This window comes from Gallinula chloropus, assembly GCF_964237585.1.
Source record: "Gallinula chloropus genome assembly, chromosome: 3".
Classification (NCBI taxonomy): Eukaryota; Metazoa; Chordata; class Aves; order Gruiformes; family Rallidae; genus Gallinula; species Gallinula chloropus.
In genome coordinates this window covers 54,796,326-54,819,425 of record NC_140087.1, presented here as the reverse complement: position 1 = coordinate 54,819,425, position 23,100 = coordinate 54,796,326, and the positions used below count along the sequence as shown (strand labels likewise).

General features: G+C 50.5%; 1 protein-coding gene across 2 annotated transcripts in view; it reads left to right on the top strand.

The window, feature by feature from the left end:
* Positions 1-15,737, top strand: part of LOC311190259 (uncharacterized protein) — a gene marked incomplete at its 5' end in the record, with an annotated part of 57,868 nt that extends 42,131 nt beyond the window's left edge. The window contains 2 exons of one of the 2 annotated variants that reach the window (XM_084262129.1): positions 2,561-2,614; positions 15,578-15,737. In XM_084262129.1, the coding sequence (XP_084118255.1) occupies positions 2,561-2,614; positions 15,578-15,706 (183 nt within the window). In that variant the 3' untranslated portion in view covers positions 15,707-15,737. The remainder of the gene's footprint in view (positions 1-2,560; positions 2,615-15,577) is intronic. The other variant, XM_084262130.1, reaches the window with a different exon arrangement.
* Positions 15,738-23,100: the final 7,363 nt, after the last annotated feature.

Sequence of the window (23,100 nt, the reverse complement as noted above, 5' to 3'; positions counted from 1 at the left end):
TTCAGTCGGTCTTTGTCGTCTTCTAAGAAGTGCTGTCTCTGTTGCTCCTCCTTATGGGTTCTAATAGAAAGCCAGGGTGAGTAAATTTAGGAACTTGCTGACTCTGCTAACTTGTAGTTGGGAAATAACTTATTTTGTTGCACCCTGATGGAGTCGTTGGGGTCCTGGAAGATGCTGTATTTGCTCCCCGGCCCAAGGAACTGCGTTTAAAGATACTTTCCCCTTTCAGGAAAGGATCCTGTGGTGCTACTGAGAGACTGTGAAATCTGCCCTTGGGGGTTCAGCCAAGTACCACTGTAAAGCTCAGCTGTACAGCAGCTCAGATGCTGAGAGTCTCACCCCAAGTCACGCAGCTTGTAGTCACAGAGAGGGGTGTGGTAGAGCATGTCCAGCCATAACAGGGCTCTTCCCCTAAAGGATGGAGTTGGAAAGCTGAAGCCCTGATTCTCACTTTCATGGCTTGACCCTACCTTGTCTCATACATTTTATCCCCCCAGTGGGTTTGTGGCTTAAGCTGTGTAGCTTTTTACCCTTCTTCATCCCCATCAGCCAACACTGCATAGCAGCCTAGAAGAAAAGCTTATGGAGAGCCCAAAACTTTGCAAGACCTCCCAACCTCCTGCCTTTGTCCTTCCCTGCACCCCTGGGGCTTTGTCAGTGCACCATGTTCTCCCTGCTCCTCAGTCATCTTCCCCCAGTGGTTGCGGAGAGCCTTAAGAAAGGCGACAACCTCACAGTAAATACCGGCTTTACACGAAGTGCCCTGCAGCCTGGCTGGGAAAGGAACCCCGCGGGGTTTTATAGGAATTCCTGGAGAATAGCTTCGGTCTGGCAACGTGGGCTTGGGTTAGTTCAGTTCAGCAGTTCCCTTTGTCCCCGACCTGGTTTGTGCAAAGACCTGGTGGGTCCCTTTACATTAGAAACCTTGGTGCTACTGCCTCAAGCCTGGGGCAGAGGCAGCAGGCAGGGCTACTGTTGAGCCCTTTGATGAATAACAAAGACAGTATTAGCATTCACCTGCTACAGGATTAAGAGAAAAAACCTCTAAAGCCTTGCAGCACCTCCCTTCTCCCCCATTCATGCTTGGACAGTGAAATAGTACTTTCCTCAGGCCCTGACCTACCCATGGACAAGTTGCCAGACTTGCTGTGCTGCCTTTTTCTTTTCCAGGCATGCAAGTGGGCTGTGAGTGTGCTGAGGGCTGGATTTTAGATCCAAGAGGCTGATGTGCATAGAAATGGTGGGTGGGTCGGTCTCCAACTCCCTTTCCAAGTTTTTGGCTGTGTGGATTGGGACTGCACAGATGTGCTCATGGGGTATAGAACGTGGAGGAGGAGTGGGACTTCTCTTCCTATTCCTCAGCAGTACTTTCTAGTGAAAACTACTACATCCTTTTACCTGAGCACTGCTTTCAGTTCTGATGTGATTTTTTTTTTCTTCTTCTGAGTTTTTGGAGGGTTATTTGTGTGTTTTTGTGTGTGTGTTAAAAACAACACAGTAAAACTTTATCTTTTACTGCAAAAAGCAGGAAGATTACTAACAAAAGGAGGGGGGCAGTAGAAAGATCTCACTAGTTACCATCCATATTGGTAAAAATCGGTGGGGCATCTTTCTATAGGTCTTCTGTGTTAAGAACTTAATCTGAAGAACAGTTACTTTGTTAAAATGTGTGTATATGGGAGTGTTTTCCAACACTCCCCACAGCTTTCCAACTGGAAAAGGGTAAAAACCAGTCAGGAGCTAGGGAAGTCTCTTTCAAAAGCTGATGGAGAAGTTTTTCTGGCGTGTCCATCACAAAGTTTTTCACTACGAAAAATGTAGCAGAGTTCTTCATGGGAAAAACTTCTCTTTTGAAGCCTTGATTTTCCACTTGGAGTTGGTTTTGGGAAATCTTTTGAAGGGAAAGAATGATTTTATTCGCTTGCCAGCTTTCAAAATGCTGCCTCAGAACTGGGATAGAACTGCAATTCACCTGTTTATTTCTGTAGTTACACCAAGTAATTGTTGTTTTAAGTATATCCTGTTTGTGTGGTTCATCTGTTACGATGAGTTTAGTGTCTCTTGCAGTGTATGTGAAAGGGATTTAGGGTTGGGTTGCTTTTTACCTTGCTTATTAGTTCTATATAAGCACAATGAAAGGAACTGTTAAATAGTGGGAACATCCCCATTTACATTCAATAGACCATTTTTTTCTTCATAAAAGGAAGATTAAATTCACCTGCTCCAGGCATGAGTCTAACCACTAATTGACAGAAATTAGGAAGAAACTTCCTTTCAGGCAGCTGTTCCATCTCTTTCTCTGTGGAGTTTCTTGTATGTTCTTTCAAAACCCAGTAGGGTATCAGCTACTGCCAAAGGACTCTTTGCAAGTTGGGCAAGACAGTCTCAGATTAGGTTGATTACTTGATGACCTTCTCTGGTAAATCTTAGTCTTTCATATCTCTTAACCATCTATCTGGTTTGCTAATTAAATGTTGATGAAAAGAGACTCCCTACAACCTCCCTGTTTATCTCCCCTCATGCTACTGCTACTAATCACTGGATTCTACTTCTCTTTCAGAAAATGCTGCTCAAGAAGAATTGTGGAGCGAAGACTAGAGTTATTAAAATTCGTGTAAGTTGCCCTTTTCTGGTGCAGTTCCTTCATCTTTCCACATATCTCTAAATGTGGTGGTTCTTTCTGAACATCTATGCACAGAGGACTATTTCTGGAGGCTTCCTGTGGCTTGATCAGCTGCATAACAAAAGTTGCTAGTCTGGAGCACAGACTGTAGCTGCAATTGACATTAGATGCTGATGAGGCTAATAATATATTGACTAATAATATATTGACTAATAATATATTGGCTTTCCCATTTTGGAGACACTGGGTTCAAAGCATCCTTGGAGTAGAAGCTGTCAGGTCACAGTTGCACGTAGCTGTCCTGTAGGGTGTCATTTGGATCCTCCTTAACCAAAGGAAGTGCTCACCTGTGGTAACAAACAATGCTTGGTAGGAGAGGGGTACTGGTAGGTAGCTGCAGGAAAGGGACTATACCTGCATGGTGTGCTGGTGTCTGCAGAACTCTGGGATGTGGGACTGGATGATGGCAGATGAGAGTACTAGATCTCTAGGAGGGCTTTGTAGTGGGAGTGACACTGCACTGCTTGAGCATCTCCCATTCTTGAGCACACAGACCCTGGCAGGGCTAGGTGTGCTCAGTTATCCAGTTTACAGTTTGTACTGCCTGCACTCAAGTCTCTGTCTCTAGTTGTTGGCTCTTCAGCCAACCCATCTCCTTTGTGGGTACCCTGGCTTTCTGTTGGTTGGTGTTGTGGAAGATGTGTGTGTGTGTGTGTGTGTGTGACCTTGTGTGCTGCAGCCAGAACAAGTGTCTCGGTCCACTGAGCTCCGTGTGATCTTCCACAGTTTTGTGATACACAGTGGAAAACAGGTCAGGGTGGAGAGAACAGATACCCCTTGTGAAAGTAGCAGTTCGATCACTGCAGTAATTGTAGCCTTGCAAGAGGGATGAATGGCAGACCAGGATCCTTCAGGGGTTACACCTTGCCCAGCAGGAAATGGACTGATGTCTTTGTGTACTTGGAACTGCTGACTGACTGTGTATGGGGATGCTGTTGGGTGAATTTGGTGGTTGAGAGGAGGAGCAGCAGGTAGGGCTGGCTGGAGACTCGTGCAGAGCTGGACTGCTATTTCTTCCAAATCCTCATATGCCTTGTGCAATGGCATTTCAGTCCTATCTTCCAGTAGCCCCACATTGGCCTGATATTTCTGATTGCACAATTAATTGTCATCTGTTTTGTATTCTCTTGTGCTCCTGCCTGGATTGTTCTCAGTAGAGCTGTCTCCTCCTGGACCCTCTGAGCTTTACCCAGAGCTCTCTCCCTGTTCTTCAGAACTATTGATGGTCTAATTCTGCTGAATGCTTTAGTGCAACTTATTTATCACCTTCTTTTATGCCTGCCTCATACTTTTGCTGTTTTTTCTGGGTGTCCCTGGACTGCACCTATTTCCAGTGCTGCTTGGTTGCAGTACCCCAGTCCCTGGGGTTTCAGCAGTGCCTGAGGGCGGTTTCCTCTGACACCTTGAGCTCATTATTGCAGCTTACTCCTGTGCCCCTGGAGAAACTGAGAGGCAGAATTATCCCTTCACTCCCTACTGAGCCAATGTCAGCTTGCACTAAAATAAACAGTAGAAACTGCAAGCACACCCTTCTGACAGATGGCACAGAATCCACATGCTTCTCTAGCCAGCCTTGCTGAGCTGGGACAGTGTATCTCTACCTGAGGTGCTCGTGGGGTTTCCATGACAATAGCATATGATACTTCACAGTATCTTGGTCTGTTGTGGTGACAGAGCTGTTAGGTAAAGGAACGTTTCTGCTTTCGTTTTTCAGATGATTGCAAGTGCATACTTTTGTGTACCCAGCTTAGAAAGGAGGCAGCAGGTCCCTGGCAGAGTACCTTACTGAGGTGCCTCAGCTCTGGAAGCAGCTGTGAGGGGCCAATACATTTGAAGGATCATGCTGTGTTCTCATCACATAAAGGGGAACCTCAATCTAGCCAGTAAGATATACTTGGCACAGGGTACCTTCTTGGTGTTGCCCAGCAGCAGGACAAGAACTAACAGGCACAAGTTGAGATATTCAAAGCATGCCAGGACATGGTCTTGGGCAGCAATGGAATCAGAGAACACCAGGGACCTTCATAGAATCACAGAATTGTAGGGGTTGGAATGGACCTCAAGAGATCAACTCCAACCCCCCTGCCAAAGCAGGTTCCTTAGGACAGATTGCACAGGCAGGCATCCAGATGGGTCTTGAGTATCTCCAGAGGAGACTCCACACCCCCCTGGGCAACCTGTTCCAGTGCTCTGTCAGCCTCACCGTGACAGAGTTAACTAAGGTTAATTTGGGAGTGCTATTCTGAGGCTGTACCGAATGTGGCCTTTTGCAGGGGACAACAGCAGGAGGCGAGGGGGAGGGGAGGGACACACACTTGGTTCTCTGTTGCAGAGGGTCTAGTGACAGAGGCTCAGCACTGGGACTTTGCCATCAAGGTGAGAGTGGAAGAAAAGAAGAGAGAGATCTCCTGCAGCAAATGGTTTGAGCTGTTACAGGAGGAACCAGGCAACTGTCTGCACGTCTGGACAGGAAGCATCACCACGTCAGCCAGTTTGCTTGTGTCGCTGTGGCCCTGAGGAGCCTTGATGCTCCTGTCCCAGCGCAGCCTCTTCTTGACCCGCGGGGTGCGGGGACACGCGGGCGGCACGCAGCTGGGTGGAGGTGCAGCCAGGGAACTGATCTGAGGAGCTGGCAGGCTACCTGATGGCATGTGCTGGGCATCTGAGGCAAGGAGCCCTGCTTCTCCTGCCCACTTCTGCTGCTGCTGAATAGCTTGAAGGAGAGAGGAGTATGCTTATTCCCTCCTGTGTGAGGCAGATGATGACAGTGACTTGCTGGTAATGTCAGTGAAGCATTTTCTTACTATTCTTGCTGAGAACAACGTCTCCTGTGGTTGTGAGATAATGTGTGCTTTTAAAAATATCCTCCTGGCCTGATATTTTGGTTGCCTTGACATCTTGAGGTTTTGCTGGCATGTCAGGATGCAAAGTGATGTTCTCTCATGCATTATCCCAGCTATGCTTTTCCTTTTCTGCTGGAAGAGTCTCCCATGGGAAGATAAGATGGACTAGCAGTGTCTGCCCCCTGACACTGAAACACAGTTTCAGCCCTTCAAAGTGTTCATGAAAGTGTTCATTGTTCTGGGGAGTCATTCTCAAGCAGGTGACCTAGGGTGGGTTTTGATTCTCCCTGTGCTGTTTTAACACTGTGTCACCTTGTTATTCCCTGTACTTCAGGTCAACTCAGGCAGTGTTAGGCTACAGTGTTTCCACTTGCTCAGCAGTTCTTAGGTGGGGTGATGGGCAGTGATGTGACAACTCCGAGAACCTAGACAAATTAAGGCAGAGAGATCTAATAAGCTTCTTGTCTGTGCAGCAGCTCACTCGTGTTTGAAATGTTTTCAGGAATGGCAGAGGTCGAGGTCAGGGCCTACAGTGAAGAGAGAATAATATTTAAAAAAAAAAATCTCCCCAATAAAGGATAATAGACCATGGGAATCAGCCCCCATGGGCTGGTGAGCAGAGATAAATTGGAGGTGACAGTGTATGTATGAAGTATGGATTTGTGCATAGTAGATACATGTAGTGTAACATGTGTCAGTGCAAGGGGAGGGGTAGGTGTGGGCCTGCATGGCTGGGGCATGGAGATGGGAAATGTGTATGTGCAGACCTGGTCACTGGTGCCCCAAAGTGTCAGCCACTGTAACTGGGAGAAAGGTGCCAGGTGGGAGTGAGAGGGGTTTGAAGGCATGTGGGTATTTTAGCATCCAGAGCATGGCTGTGTGGTGCAGTCAGGTGTTATGTGGAGGCACTTTCTTAGCACTGGAAAAAGGACTCCTTCACTGGAGATATCCAAGACCCATCTGGATGCCTATCTGAGTGATATGTCCTAGGGAGCTGCTTTGGCAGGGGGGTTGGACCCGATGATCTCTCGAGGTCCCTTCCAACCCCTACAATTCTATGATTCTATGATGACTGTACCAGCCTGTGGAGGGTGTAACTGCCTCTGCCCCAGACCAGGCTTGGTCAGCTGAAGCCAGCTCCTAATGCAGAGACCCATCTTCCAGAGTCTTTCTAGAGTATCACAACTCTTCATTCTCCAAGCCCTTTTGGGATACGGGGTTACAAGTCTGTCTTCTAGTCCTATCCTTGTTCTTCCTTCCCAATCTCCTACATGCGGGCTCTGAATGGGATTGGTGCAGCTGGGCTTATCTCAGCAGCAGTAGGTGGGTAGATAACACAACTGGCAGGCCCCTAGATATATATCTTAAGAGCTCTTGTTGGGGCATGCAGAGAGGGAGTAAAGATTTCAAGGCTAATCTGATAACCTGGCTGATCAGAGAGATGTTTTCTGCTATGTAAAAATAAAATAAGAATTTTAAATTGGAACATAAACCTCTTGTGCTCTTGCCTTGATCTTATCAATGTTGAGAACACCCTCTGCTTGGACAGGGGCCAGATCCCTGGAATGACTTCCCTGTCTCTTATCTCTTGCATCTGCATCCTAAAAGGCCACTGCAGAAACATGCTGGGTTTTCATTTCCTAAAACAAGGAACGTTTTCAGCTTGGAGCTGAACAGGAGAAAGGTTGCCCTGAGCTGCCTTGGCAGACCCCCGAGCTATTCACAAATGCAAGGCATACAAGGTGACAGAGCAGTACTGGTGCAAACCTCTGGTTCTGGCTGCACAGCAAGAAGTAAATATTTCTAAAAACCCCTTAAATTCTAAAAGAAATCAGAATACTCTTTTGTGCATATACATATGTGTAGACACACACATAGATGTTGCCCCTTCCATCAATGGTTCTAACATGCTTTTCAGGTCTTGCTAAATATAGCATTCCAGAGGCAGATAAGTGCCATGACTGCAATTGCAGAGTGAGTTAAACTGAAAAACCAGCAGAGAATGTGACTTGCCCACAGAGAGACAGTGTAGAAAGAACTGAACTCTGACCTTTGATCTTCAAACCGTGTTCCTTGAGCTGTGTCTGTATTCATACCATATCATGCAGTCTAAACAGCTCTAACATATCAGGCAGCAGAGCTCCCAAATTTGTTAACAGTTTGTCAAACCCTCCTGGATGTCTCAGTTATGTGACTGAGTGACAAACCCTGAACCTGCCCTTCAGAAGCAACAAGAGAGACTCATCTCCCTGGCCAGTCGCATCCTTAGTTGCACTCTGAGCAGAGGCCCTTCGTGGAGATTTTAGCACTCCAGTTCCCTGGGTGGGCTCTTGTCTCCTGTTGACAGGCACTTCTCTGCTGAGCAAAACAGGACCTCTGCTGAGCAAAACAGGACCTCTGTTAAGTGACAGCATAAATATCCTTTTACTTATTGGGAAAACCAGCTCCCTCCATGTTCCTTCCAACCCAGCTGCCTGCTGCAGTGATAGCTGGCCCTGGAGAACCTCAGCCTTTGGTCTGAATAATTCCTGACAAAAGACTTTGTCCAGTTTCCTCAGCTTGGGGAAGGATCAGGTGTAGCCAAGGTGAGAATGTCTCAGTTAAAATCTATCCCACACATCTGGTTCCAGATGTTCTTTTATTTAGCATTGCTTTTATGGGATTTCATGGTAAAGGCTAACCAGCCTTCAGCCTGTCCAGAGCAGCCAGAAGAGGGACTGTCATGTCTCTCCCACTTCCTTAAAGAAAAGAATTTTTATTACTGCCTGCTTTTCATAAATTCCTGCCATGTATGCCCTTGCAGCCATTAAATCATGTAAATGCTTGCAGGAGAGACGTTGTGGAATAATTCAGACAGCACCATGAGAGCAGCGAGTGGCTGGTGACTCAAGAAGCTGACGTCCTACTTTCAGTGCTGTCCTTACTTTGTGGTCTGGTGTGGGTTGTGGGTCTGGTTTAAGAATGGGGTTGTGGGGAGAGGTAGAGAGGAGGTTAGGACTGAGGTGCAGCCCAGTGACTGGCTGCTCCTGGGGCAGCCCTGTGTGGTGGTGGTGGTGGCTGTGGCTGGTGGTGCTGTGGTTCAAGGGGCTGGGAAGTGGCAAGGTATGTTTTGCAGTGTGACAGATCTGCTGACTTTTGGGTCACACCTGGATGATGGAGCAGAGGGAGAGGAGTAGGGGATGGCAGAGGGTCACAGCGGCTCTGGTGCTGTTCTCTGTCAGAGCTTCAAGTCCAAGGTGGCACAACAGGCATGTCTCTTTCCACTGCAGCCAGGCCCACTGCAGTTGCTCCCTGCTGCCCTTTGTTCGCGTGGCTGTGGGAACCTGGCACCCATTCCTTCTCCCAGTCCCCAGAGCTGTAATCCTCTTTTCCCACACACCTCTCCCATAATACACCCACTTCCTGCGCTTGGCTTCCACAGCTGGGGCGGTTTGTCCAGAGGCAAGCGCACTGTGTCAGCATGTGTTCGCAGCCTGCTCATGCCAGGGTAATTAATACTCACTTTGCTGTTTTAATTTGGGTTCCCTTTAAGTTGAAAACAGCGTGCTGCTCTGTGCCAGCCTGCCTGGCTGGAGGGAGTTGGGTTGCCCTGGCCTCGTGCAAACAGGAAGCTGCACATGCCCAGGGATGCGTCGTGTGCTGGGTGTGAGACGAGCATGGTACCTGGGGTTCGTGACCCAAGGGGAGGAGGACAGCAAGGGCAGCCTGCTGAGATCCCTCTGGCAGCAGAGAGGATGTTCTTGCCACACAGAGGAAGGCTGGAAAGGGGAGCACAAGGTAGTGTCACTTGTGTGCAGACCAAAACTGTTATGGACTCTAGTTGGATGTAGTTAAGAGACTTAGGGCCAGATAGCTTGGAGCTACTTGCATGCCTGCTCTTCCTGGGGTGTGTGCAGGGAAGCACAGGCCATTTTGTACCAGGCAAAGACAAGACACAGCTCACTAGTAGGGGGATGTGGGTTCTTCGCTTGTTCCTAAGAGATTTGTGTGGCCTTCAGAGCATGACCTTCACTGGTACCCTGGAGCAGTGAGTTCCCCAAGTTGGCCAGGGAGCACTGACAATCTGCCCCTCTGAATGACCCATCTGTCCCTTTTCATTGTGAAGCCTCCTTCCTTCAGATTGTCAGGCAGGCGAAATCAAAGCTCACAGTCAGCCCTCTCAGACATGTGAGAGAGGGGAGAAGAAAGGCTTATTGCACTGGTGCCAGCAAGGACCCATATCTCAAACTGGCCTATTTCTCTTTTGGGCAAGTGACCAGCAAGCATCTGCTAGGTCCTTTGAAGTACCTTCCAAAAAAACTTCATTGTTGTCTGTCTGGTGACACCTCCCTAAGTCTGGTAGTTGCCATCTGACAGCTCTGTGCACACACACATTTACACATGTTTGATAGAAAAGAAATAAACCTAAGAGGAGCAATGACTGTGAACTATTGAACTGGTCTCTGCAGTGTGGCTGCAGCAAAGGTGCTGTGCAGCCTTACTGTGGTGGTGGAGGAGGACGTGCCTTTTGGGGAAGCACAGCAGAACACACACAACCAGCACTAGCTGCATGGTTTTGCTTTCCTTGTCAGAACAGTGTTTGGAGCTGCTCTTTACTCTTCTCGTTCAAGGAGAGGAATCTTAAAATGAAGTTCTGTCATTGTCTTTGTAGCTGTCCCTGAATTAAACTGCATGTGAACCTGGCGGTGAAGAGGCTTCCAGGAGGGAAGGGGTTTGCCTTCGAAAAGTTGTTCTTTGAGCCGCTCCAGGTCCGTGACTGGAATAAATTGTTGGAGGTCCCAACTAAAGATAACGAAGAAGCAGTTAAATGTGAATTGCTGCTCCTGTCTTGCTTGTCGCTGACTATTTCTTAAAAACTGCCTGAAGACTGTAATTGGAAGGGAATCACCTCTCATCAGCAGGTCATAACACCGAGATGTTAATTAGTTCATCCTGACTGCTCCACTGTGATGGAGGTGTTAGATACAGAAGAAACTGAGGCATGGGTGATGGGAAGTGGCGTGGTCAGGACCATGTCTGGAACTGCAGACAGAGCTAGGAGCAGGCTTGAGGATCTACTTTCCTTGCTCACAGCTGATGGTTTCACACACTGAAGTGTCACCAGTTTCTTTTCTAACCACCTGGCAGGGGTGAGAGGAAGGAGGACAAAGTGGAATTGAGAGCACTATACCTAGAAACGCTCCCCTGTGGAGCCCAACAGCCTTTAGTCTCTCAGTGCCCTGCCTGAACATGGGTACTGACTCTGGCTCTGTCCATTCCTGGGCAAGGCTGCTGTCACGCACAGAGGCGGCATCGCAGGCAGGCGCCTGGCTTTGCCAAGGCTCTTCTGGGGATTTATTCCTTTCCACGCAGGCTGGTGGTGGGAATCGGATGCGCCTTTACAACTCGCAATTACATGGTGCCTTTCATCCCAAAGGACTTCTAACAAGTGAGTCTGCCATCTGCAAAGGGATCGCTTGCCCACCACTGAGAGGCGTCCACCACTGGAAGGCAGCATCCTTTCGCCGGAGCCCGGCAGTGTTTCCCAACCACCAGGCTCAAGGGTTGGGAAGAAGGGACTCCTGTGCTGGATGGGCCCTGAGTAGGGGACGGGTTGGCAGAGTGCACAAGCTGGTCCAATTTTGAATCCTGCCAGGACACTAGAGCTCTTATGAAAGAGGACCAAAGAGTATTAAGCAGGGCTTAGTTTTGTATCACACCGCTCCCTCCTAAGACATTGCTGTGTTAGGTAACTTGATTTCCTGTGCCCCCCTCCCCCTGTGGAGACTGTCATTCCTGCACTGGGAAACATGCTTGGAGCTGTGCTTGCTTTTGCTTTGCTCAAAGAAGGGAACCGTGCTTCTGTGGAATCATGAGTCCAGAATTCAGTTGTGTCACAATCTGCATTTGGGATATTCCCCAAATTCCACAGGCATAAGGGTTGGATTTCTAGGAGGAATGTAGGTTTGTGTTGGATTTATCATTTACCTGTTTATCTCTGTTCTATGTGCTTTTACCTTGCTGAAGCAGACAATCATGGGACAGATGGGTTTGTGGAGCAGTTGCCCATTTCTCTGTTTTCTGAGGGCTGCTTAATGTGACTGAAATTCTGTGGTTTCCCCATCTTGCTTAACATCATTGGTGCTGTTTGGGGCACTTGCATCCAGTCACATCTCTATCATCTGTGGATGTGACTCTCTGAAACACATCCAAGACACTAGCTAGCAAGCCTGGTTGCTGATTTACCACCTGTATTTAATGGTGATAATGCGATTGATGACCACAGGACGGGTTTGCAGGGGTGTCCATGTAGGCACGTACCCACGAGGGAAGAGCTGTGTATCAGGGTGCAAGCTGACGAGCACCTGTGACCCAGTTCTGCACGTAGCTGCTTGAAACACTTGTTAACACAAGCTGACTCCCTTAGGAACTCATCTAAATCAAATGAGGCGTGTGATGAGGCAGCACGGGTGCCTGCAGGTGCTGAAACTGCCTTCTGCTCCGGGTGGTTGTACAAGCCAGTGATGCGCTGCGCTCCCAGGAGCGGCCTCCTGGATGCCAGTGGAGTTCAGGCTGTGCTCGGGTTGTTGCTGTGTGAGCAGGCAGGATTTGTATGAGCAGGGACAGCTCCTCTTGTGACTTCCAAGGCAGGAGGAGGTCCCTGTGTGTGCAGGTTGACCAGGGAAGGGCGTGTGTACTGGGGAGAGCCCCAGGTGTGTGAGAGCAGGTGAGCCTGTGCGAGAGAGCATGGGGGTGTGAGTGACAGAGCGTGCATCCCCGTCTGTGCGGGCTGCTGTCAGCAGCTGAGTGATTGTATCTCAGGCCGTTCTCCAGCTGTGTAAATACATTGCTTAACAAATTGAAGGCTCTGGTTAATGATTGCCATTAATGCAGGGGCCATATTAGGCTCCATTTTGTGTGAGTTACCCAGCTGCCCGAATGCCATTGGAGTGAACGCACCGGCCTTTAATGTCAGGCATGGAGTGTTTGTGCTCCAAGGAGCCTCTGCAGCAGCTGGCCTGGGGTTGCTCAGCAGGGGCTGTCAGACAGGTTTGTGGCAAGCTCCCTGGGGCCTGCTGCGCCAGGGCAACTCGAACTGCCTTCCCTAGTCAAAACAATGTCCCAAGGGGAAGGACAGGCTGGCTAGGACCCTTGCCCAGGCTACAGGGAGGCAGCTGGCCCAGGTGAGGTGGGAGGAACATGTTCCCCTCTCTGGCAGCTGGCCCTATCCGTCTTCTTTCTGGGAATACATCGACAGAGCTTTGCCTTGTGCTGCTCATCGGAGCCAGACCACCACATGCTGTGATCCCAAATGGTGTCGTGGACTAAGCCAGATCAGGCCTGGTCATCCCTAGAGCAGAATTTGAGCTCCAAAGAAAACACACTGTTCTGCGAGAAGGGAGTGGAGTGATTTGGTGTCTGTGCTCACTCTTCTCCTTTAGCAGGGTCCCTAGCAGAAGTGCTGCCCTGTCAGTCATGAAGTTGGGTGTGAGACAAACCTTTACTGCTCAGGGTTATAAACAACTGCAGGTGGGTCAGGGTGCTCCCATGAATGAGGACAGTTGCACTGATGCCTCTCCTGTTACTGCCTACACTTGGACACATGGCTCTTCTCACCCTGCCCTTGCCTGCTGTTGTGGTGGCTGTGCTATTCAAAGTGAGTCTTTGTCTTGTGGCTGCTTGAGAGGTGCCATGATGAAGAGGCAGGATTGGGTGCAGTTTTAGCTTTGCTTGCAGCTGCCTACCTGTGAATCTCTGCTTCCTCCTGTGTCATCTTACATCCCTATCTGTCACATGTCAGCCCTTGTTCTGTGCCCGTCTCCCTCTTAGAGCCTTAGGAAGGCTCTCTGCCCTGCACGTTAGCCCCAGAGGAAGGCCCAGGGAAAAACCCAAGGGCACTTCCCCCCGCTCCAAAGCCTGGTGAATTTTGGGGGTGACTTTTGTCTGTCCTCTGGACCTGTGTTTCCTCAGCCTCTTCTCCATCTGCCGTCCGCCAGAAATGAACTGATTCAGCTGCCTTCCCTAATCCTGTCTGGCATTTCAAAATGGAGGGGACTGCCAGGTTCTTTGTTCCTGTTCCCTCTTGGCACTGGTAGGGGACCTTCTCTGCTCTGGAGAAGGACAAATGTGCTGATTTATTCTGCCCCTCAGTATTGAATAGGGGTTGCTATGTTACCCTCCAGCTCTGAGGCTTGCCAGAGCACACACCGTATATAACCCCACAGCAGGTGGCTATTGAGTAAAGGCTCTTAAATCTGCCTCTCTCGTTTCTTATGCTGCTGGCCAAGGTGTCAGGGGGATGTAGCAGGGCATGATTTGCCTGGCTGAAACTCCAGGCACAGCTGATGCCAAGCACCATGTTGGCATTTTCCTTTCTCAAGTGCCCATCTTAATTTGCAGAGGAGGTAGCAACTAAGCAGGAACACTTTGCCCACACTGGTTTTTAAAAAGGCTCTTTCTGATGTGAAGGCTGCCCCATGGGGCTGAGCTGTGACCAAGATCCTGGAGGCAGAGGCTTCCAGATCCTGCAGCAGTGACTGTAGCACCTGGGGCCTGGCTTGGACACTTCCGTAGCGTGCTCTGGGTGTGCTCTGGGTGTGACTCTTTAGGTCACACTGGCCATTTGAGCAGCTTTCTGGGAAAAGTTGCACATGCTCATCCTGGGATGACAAGTTAAAGCCCAATCAGGATAGAAGCAGTTGCCATCAAAACATCACCTTACTGGGATGGTATAAGGTTGCAGCTGGCTGACAGAACTAACTTTGAAGTGTTAAAATGAATCTCTGTCTTAGAAGAGACAGCAGAGTTGGTAATTGTCCCTAAAAGCCTTATTTTTTTTAGTAACAGTCCTTTAGTGCAGGCTGAGCAAGGGAAACCATGGGTCTTATTAGGAAAGGCTTAGAAGAGGCAGCAGGGAAGCAGGCCAGATCTCCCCTCCTTGGTTTTTTGGGTGGTTTTCTTTTGGTTTGGGTTTTTTCCTAGCCTCCATGAAAACAATGGTAAAGCCCTTCCCAGCAGTGATGTCAATGAGGTGATGATAGCAGGACACTTGCAGAAGTTTCTGAGCTGCTGAACTTCCCAGCACTCAGTAGCTGACACCTATCCCTGGGGATTGAAGTCTGCAGGATCATGATTAAATACTCCACTGTCCTGTCAAGTAGTGAGACGACCTCTCTTGGCTAAAGAATGTCTGTGGGGCAACTGCCCCAGTGGTGCTTTTACTTTCATAAAGAAAAAACCCCACCAAAGTTCCCAAGAAATAAAACTCTCCCCATTTAATAGAATGGAGTCACTTCCTCCACACTGTAATTCCTCAGGGATCCACAGGTCCTGGCACAGACTAGTGTGGAGCAACGTTTCTGTCCTGAAGTGCAGGAGTGCACAAGTATTCCTGGCTTCCTTACTTCGGATCTGCTCTGACTGTGTGCTGAACACCAGGAGCAAAAGGGGAGAGAATGGCCTTTGGTGGTCACGGTATGAACCAGGCTGTGAGGCTTTCAGGTGGGATCTTCTCCTCTGAGCCTCTGTCAGCCATTCTTTGTTGAACTGTGGAGTCTGGAGCCAAGCCTCTGGAGAGTTTCAGTGTGTCTGGGACTTTAAGAATCTGTAAATCCTTACTGGAGAGCTGTTGAAAAATAGGGCTGAAAATGATTCTTCCGTGATAACTTGATTTATCTCCCTGCTCTAGAAGTGTGGTCAATTCTCCTTCAAGGCCAAGTGAATCTGAATTTAGCTTTTCCATGTAATACCTCTGGCAGTGATGCTGTTTTTCTCTGCCATGTGGATATCCTGTCTCACTTAGTGGCTACAGATGCTGTGGGTCCTGGTCATACGGATCCCAAGGCCTCAGTCCTGGAGCAGGGAGCATGCTCAGGGGCCTAGCAGCAAGGCCAGGAGCTAAGTGCTCCCCTTCTTATGTTGGTGCCACTTGCTGTGAGTACAGGCACGACTTCCCATTCAAGAGGGTGTAATTGTGCCAGGGAGGGATGTGACTGAGCACTTGGGGGCAGGAACTTCGCTGTTTGCTGTTTACATGGGCACTGACTCTGTTCCTCGCTTCGTTCTCCCGCAGAGCACCAACGGAGGCCGCCCGCCACCCCACTTCGTGTACGATCCATCCACCTTTGCCTTCCGTTCCCTCAGCACCTTGAAGCCGCTGAGCCCCATAGCTCCAGTGGAAGAACCGTCATGTGCCTACTGAAGGAGTTTCTCCAAAAACCTCAGGAACTGTCAATCAACCACCCGCCTGCCAGGGAGAAGGGGAGGTGGCATCCCCAAGGGGATGGGTGGGAGAGGGGGACAAGGACACGTTGTGGCAATACAGCCTCCCTGGTGGCAGGAAGCATATGGCTTTGTAGCAGTGCCTGTTTTCACACCATTTCCGTACCTGAAGGTTGTGTCCTTCAGGGCAAAACAAACCAGTCAGGTCCACAGACTGCGAGGGCAGCCACCAAGGCGGTGTCAAACACGTGGGTAGTGGTACTTGAAGATATCCCTGAGGGGTTCAGGGGCTACTGTGGCCTGCATGGCAGCAGGCATGAGCAAATCGGGGTGTAAAACCAACTCCATCTAGTTTCCCAAGAGCACCTGGTTCTGCAGTGCTTTGTTGTAGACCTGACCCTCCTCCCACTCAGAAGTGAGCTTGAAATTGGAGACAGGGGCACTACAGGGCTGCCTGCAGAGCAAGAACATCCCTCTCTGACACTCTTATAATTGCATTCACTTCAGGCTCTCCTGAATGGAAGACGGTTCCATCAGGAGGAGGATGCAGGAGGGTGTAACTGGTAGCTGCATGTTCCAGCTGGTCTGCTGTCACCCTGGTGATACTGTCTAAAATGGGATTGAGATGGGAGGCCTGACCCTCCCGCTTGTAGGTCGGGGATTAGAATACAACTTTAGAATGGAAGGTCTGTGTTCAACCATGCAAGAAAACGCAGTGCCCACCCTCTGTCATTGGAGAGAATAATTTGGAGGTGACTGTGTGCTCTTGGGTCTCCTCTCTGCTGAGGCTGGATGTGTTCTGGGATATGCAGCACTTCTCCATAGCGTTGTCTCAATACCCTGCTTCCCTAATACGAGGCTGAAGGTAACCAGCATCAGCAAACTCAGTCAAATCTAAATGCAGGTAGACTTCCCCTTGCACCAGTGGGATAAGTATTTCTGGATGTGAGAGAAAGAGGTCGGGGTTTTGTGGCCACCTGTGATGGAAGAAACGGGAGGGGAGTTCTGCAGAAGCCGTTGGACACTTCTCCATGGAAAGGCCGTGCTACCACTGGAGTTTCACTGGGATCTGGCTTTGAGGCCTGTATGTGTTTTGTGCCACAAGGCAACAGCTAGTAGAACAAGTTCTCACCTCGGTGAGGCAGAGGATCAGGGTGTTTCCCCCAGCTGTGCTTGCTGGAGAGAGTAGTCTCTTTGTCAGGGCATTCCCCACCTTGAGCCTCTGGCTGGCTGGGTGTGAGAGGGGCTGGGGGAGTAATTTACTACTCTGCATAAAGAGCATTCTCCTGAGTAATATAAAATCATTGCTGTTTTTAAATCTGCTCCAGAATAGGGGTCTTTGATACCGCTGTCTGTATGAGACCAGTGGTCCATCCAGATGCCGGCAGGAGGCTGCATGATGAACCAGCATTCACTGGTGCTTTCTGGGCCTTTCACTGAGATCCCTGGCAAAACCCAAAGGCTGTCTAGGCCTAAGGACTTCAGTCCTCCACCCCTGCCCTCCTCCCTCCCAACCTCCTCTCACTCAGGCAGGCAGAGCAGCTGGGCAAGGCAGTGAGGGGACGTGTGTCCTGATGCTGCCCCAGCTCTGCCTGCCTTTTGGCTCCAGACCGTCACCGCTGCACCAGCACCACCTCCAAGAGGTCACTTGGGTTTGCTGGCGAGGTGCCTCTAGCAGAGCATCATGGTTTCCTGCAAGAAGTCCCTTCTGACTGAGGTCAGTTCCTCTGCTGATTCCTCTTGCCCTGTAGAGACTCTGCTTATCTTGTTTTGGTGGCACACCTCAGCTTTTTAACTGTGGCCAGATCAGGCTGACCAGTGCAGGGCTGTCCCTTCGGACCAAACCCCTGCGCTCAGGAGAGGGCACAGCTGTAGCCTGTCTGAAGAGGCACATTCCCCGTGCCCATGTTTGGGGTGGCAGCCCTGTGTGGCCCTGCACCCCCAGGAGTTGCTCAGCGAGAGCTGCCGAGGTGCTGGGCCCCAGAGTTGTGTTTCTGCCTTTCCCCGTGGGGGAGCAGGGAACAGGGATGTCCTGCCAATATTGTTACCTTTTAGTACTTTTGTATCTTTTCTCGGTCTCTTTCAATCAGAAGGAAAAATAAAAAACAAAAGCAAAGGATGAAGTAGAGTGTCAACAGTTGCTCTGTTCACACCTCGGGTGGGTCTCAGGCGCCTTCTGGGTATTTGTGGGTAGGGGTGCAGGAGGGGATGGAGCAGAGCGAGCTATGACGCAGCACCGCCAGTTCCAAGCACTCCCAAATCCCAGGCCAGCCCTGCAAGAGAAGGGCTTTGGAAACAGGCCAGCAATAACTTTTCTGAAATGAACTCCAGGGTTTTTTGTGTGTAAGAGGAGGTCCCTGTGCAGCTGCTCCCTCTGAGGCTAGCCCTCATGCAGTATATTGGCCCTCACTAGTGGTGTTCTCATCAAGAAGGTGCTTTGGCTTTTGAGTGACCTGCCTGTTGCTTGGGGGTTGAATGTGACTCTGCTGGAGGCCTCCATGACCCCCCAAAATAAGGGCCTAGTAAGTCTTGCGTCTCTGTCCCCAGGTCCTCAGCAGCCCTTTTGCTCACAGCCTGTGCACTCATGCTCCTCTGCGGTGTAACTCTGGCTCACCCCTTCCTCTGGGTCTTGCTCTGAAACTCATCCCAGGTACATGAGTGTTCATCCCCCACCCCCTGCTCTCTCCTTGAGCTAATTCCCGTCTCTTCCCCCAGACTTCTAGCACTGTATCTTAACGAGCATCTCTCCAGGCCCCCATCTCTCTGTCCCCTTTTCCAAGGCCCCCTGAGAGATGCCAGCTTAAATTCCCTTAGCAGTCCTAGTTAGACGCATTCCCAGAAGGCCTCTTCTGCTCTTCCCTCCAAGCCCCGGTCTCCTCTAGGCTTCCTGCCATCTCTCTTATCGTGAAATCCTCCCCTCTCTGTCAGCCTCAGCTCACTGTTAATTGGCCTTGGCCTGTATCCCACGGGTTGTAAGGTGGACTTCCCAGCTCCCCCCAGCCCTTTGCTCTCGTACCTCCCGCACAGAACCGCTTGTCTCTCATCTCTCTGATGTCTCTTCCAAAACAGCCTGATTGATTGGTGCACCCACCTTTGGGGCTCTAGATGCTCTTTAAAAACATGGTGGCTGCTATGGCTTCGCAAACCCTGACCACCTGGAGGCTGCTGGGTCAAGCCTGCTTGCAAGTATGTGAAAAGACGGAGAGGGATGTGCTGGCCTTGTGTCGGCTGGGCTGGAGGTGCGGACACATCTCTCACTGAAGCCAGAGTACAGCAAGTAGAGCATCAGAAAGCTGGCATGAAGCTTTGCCACCTGCAGTTAGGTCATTGGCCAGAGTGGGCTGGGGCACAGAGCTGATTCAGCAGCCCCCATGGCCCCCCATGTGTGTTTGCATTAAGTTTAATCTTGCCCACCCCTCGTCTCCCCCTGCAAGCTGGGCCCCAATTTAAAGACAGGATGGGACAGGGTTTGGGGTGAAACGTGATGATGAACACTGCTATGGTGGCAACTCTGAAGCAAAAGAAAAGGTGAGGTTGGTGCTACAGAGGGAGGTACTTTTCAGTTGTAGTTACCAGTGTGGGTGACAAAGGCTGAGGACATTGGTCTTCTCCGGGTGCACAGGGAAGGCTTTCCCAAAGACCATGGTGGAAGCCATCAGAAGAAACTGGGAAATCAAGAGCTGAGCTGTGGTCTTCCGACAGCTGCTCCTTGCTGTAGCCACTGCTCCCTATTGCTGCCTCCAGCATACATCAGTGCAGGGCTGCTCACCTCTGTGGCTTCCAAAATACCTTGTGCAAAGCCTCCCTCCTCTGCTGGAGGGGGCAGGGGTGCTGGCTGGGGTGGGAGTGCAGCACTTTGTGAGCATGGTCAGCTCTGCGCAGGTCCCTCAGGACCTCCCATTTGCTGGCGCTCCCAGCTCCAGGGTGAGTCCTCGCACTAGGTTTGGGCTGTGGCTCGGTGGGGGAGCCTGTAACTGCTGAGATCTTTCTCTGCTCTGAGCCGATCTCGCTCAGAGGCGTGCAGGTGGTTCCCTTCAGAGCAGGAAGCAAAACCAGGGAAGAGAGGAGCACTCCTGTGCCCAGGCACAGCCCGGCCCAGCGCTGAACTCAGCCGGGTTAGCTGTCTGCAGGAGGGTGAACGGGGACAGGCAGCTGTTTGAAGAGCTTGGCCGTGGCTTCTCTGTGATTTAAGTGGAACTGTTTAGACTAATACTGTTCTCCAATTAAAGTAAGTTAATTAGGTTAATGCTGCGGCCTTATAAAAATAACTGGGGAGCCAAGCCCACAGTAGTGGCAAAGGGGGGTGTTACACGTGAGTCCCTTGCAGCCAGCACACGAGATAGGCTGCTCCTGCGTTGCCCAGATGTTTTCTTACACACATGTATGAACACACACACACCCACACACACGATGTATATGTGTGTTTATGTCTCTCTCTGCTCTTGCAGCCACCCACAAGCAGCGTGCCCTGTGCCCCCTTTGGGTCTTTGTTTGACAGAGCTTGATGGGAAGCCCACCTGCAGTGGCACGCTTGCCACCAGTGTGCTCCAAAGCATGGCAACGCTTCAAACACATGCCTACAGCCCATTACTGCCTGAGGAGCCTTGACTGATCTGCCTGCCTACCAGACTGACTGGAAAATGGGCAAAATGACCACTGCTGCTAGGGGCAGGGTCCTCTCCCTGGAGAGGCTAGATGGAGGGCACAGAAACACGGCTTCGCACAGAAACAACTACGGAGCAGAACTACCAGCTGGACCCAACTGTCTCCTTCAAAAAGCTTTGTTTTTTTCCCTCCTTGCTCTTTCTGAAGCTGCACAGTGTGGTGCAGCAAGGCGTGGGGTGGACCAACGCGCTGGAGGTTTCAGGCTGGGGTGGTTGGGGTATGTGCTGGTGCAGCGCGGGTGTAGGGACACACAGTGCGCTGACGGCGGCTTTTGTGTGGTTGTGGTGGTCACGTTTGCAGCACGTCATTGACGCTGTAAGTGGAAGGAGGGCTGGGAGAAGTCAAGGCAACAGGCACCTGTGCAAGTGAGTGTGTCCCCGGCAGGATGGATGGTGGTGGATGTGCCTCTGGGGCCCGGATGGGCAGAAGGGTCTGTTCTGGGGAGGGACATGAACGAGGTGATGTGTTTGGGGGTGTCTGCAGAGAGCGGTGCACGGAGGATGTACAGATATGTTACATATGCCAAGGCAAGGGTGGTGATGGGTTCTTCCCTGTCTCTGCAGTCTCAGCCATTCCTGGTAACAACTGGCCGGCTTCTGCAGCATATCACATGCGTTTAGGAGAAGTGGGAGGAAAACAATTAATTACAAATGCCCGTTGTGTGTCCTTGAGGCACTTGGTTGGGAGCTCTCAGCACTGAATTAAAAAGAAGCAGGCACCTGGGAAACAGTGGCTCGAAACAAAGTGACCTCATTATGAAACAGAGAGTGACTGTACACTGTTCCTTCCCAGACAAGAACTTCAGGGACATCAAATAAAAGTAGCAGGTGGCAGGTTCAAAGCAAACAACCAAAGGCGGGTCTGCAAGGAGCTCAGGGTTGCACTGGGGAACCCTGTGCCAGAGGATGCTGTGGCTGCTCAGTATTTACACGGCTCCAGACTTGAAAGGAAACAGGGAGGGGGGAAAGAAGAAAAAAAAAGAAAAGAAAAATACTCCCCAAGAAGCACTACATGCACAAATGCCACCTCCACTTGAGGAAGGAGGTGAGGTGGGAGGGTTTTCTGGGGTAGGGTGTTGTGTGCCAGCCTTGTCTCACCCGCCTCTGTGGCAGAGACCTCTTCTGCCAGGGTGCAAGGTGGGTTAGTGGCTCCAAACACACATGCACCACCCACCACCCTGCCATGCCAGCGCTTTCGTGCCTGCCTGCCTGTTGCTCTTCCAAGACTTCTTCCATGATATGAGGCCTCAGTGGTGACTTGACCCCTCACATCTTTGATGGTGAGGTCAGGGATGACCTGGTGTATCTACTGAGCTGCCAGCATTAGGGAGTAGCTGGAAGCCTGGGCTGCTTGCTGATCTATCTGCATGGCTGCAAATGGGCATCCTACAGGTCCCCTCTGCCCTTGGTGTGTGGATGCTGGGGCCCTGCTAGGAGGACCCCAGGTCATCAGGGCTGCCTGGCATCCACTATGTCCCTTGCCACAGTCAGGCTGAGCCTGAACTGTCCGTGGTCGCTATGTGTGGAGGCTGGTTGTGAAGACATAGGTCAGGCTCAGGTTTCTGAAGTGAATCATGTCTGTACCAGGTGGCAGGCTGATGCCCACGTGTGTAGGAGCAAACAAGTTTGGTTTGAGCACTGTCTCGGGATTACAACATGTATATTATACATATAACATACTTCTGGGTTGCAGGAATATGTTAGGAAAGCGAGGACAAGTGTCCTTGGTAAGTCAACAAGCCAAAGAGGATGCAGCTGAAGGAGCAAAGCTCTGCAGAAGTAGCACCAGTGGCAGTGAGGACATGTCAGCATGTTGATATCTCACCATTTCCTGAACTAGATTTTAGTTCACCTTCAAGAAAGGAGGTGAGGAAACAGAAGATGTAGAGGCTCTGAGAGCTAGCTCTGGCTGGAGCTGCACGCCAGCCTGGCAGGACTTGACCACATGTTTTCAGTTAACCCGGGACAGGATGTGCAGATAGCTCCGGACACACGGGGAGCCCAAAAATCTGTTTTCCTCTTTGTGGCTGCTCACATCAGTGCCTGCAGTAATAATAGCTCAGTCTGTTAGTGGGCTGGCCAGCATTGATTGCATGTTCCCGTCTGACATGTTCACAGCATCACAGCTCCGAGGTCAGATGAGAGGAGGAACCGAAAGCGCCGTGAGAGTGGGGTGCCAAGTGGGGAGCTGATCAGAAACAACAAAGCCCTTTTGATGAGGAACGTGGTCAGCACTTGATGGGAGGAAAGTTGCTTTCTACAGCAGGATGCTCTCCTTGCCCTGGCATGTTCTGCAGACACCCTGAGGTGGACTGGTCAGCAACACTCCTCAGTGTCAAGTAGCTTTGGAGCACACTGGCTTGCTAGACCGGTGGGTCTCACAGGCGTTTGCTCTCTGTTGAGGTATCATGAGACTTTCATGATCAGGAATTTCCATTCCTGCGTGCTCACAGCCCTTCTGTTTGTCCACCTGGGCCTGCTCCTCTTTCCACGTTGCCTCCATGAATTCCACCTCTCCGCCTGACTGTGTCTTTTTCCAGGCTTCCCCCATTCCTTCACTCCCTTTCCTGCTTTCAGGTTTCTCTAAGATCCCATAGTAAACCAGCCCAGGGACTTTCGTGCTGGGCTCATGGTGCAATTTCTTTTCCCTCATAGATTTGCTTGTCCTTGTTTCCTTCCTTGGTCACCGTGTTTCAGCCTTCAGTCTGGG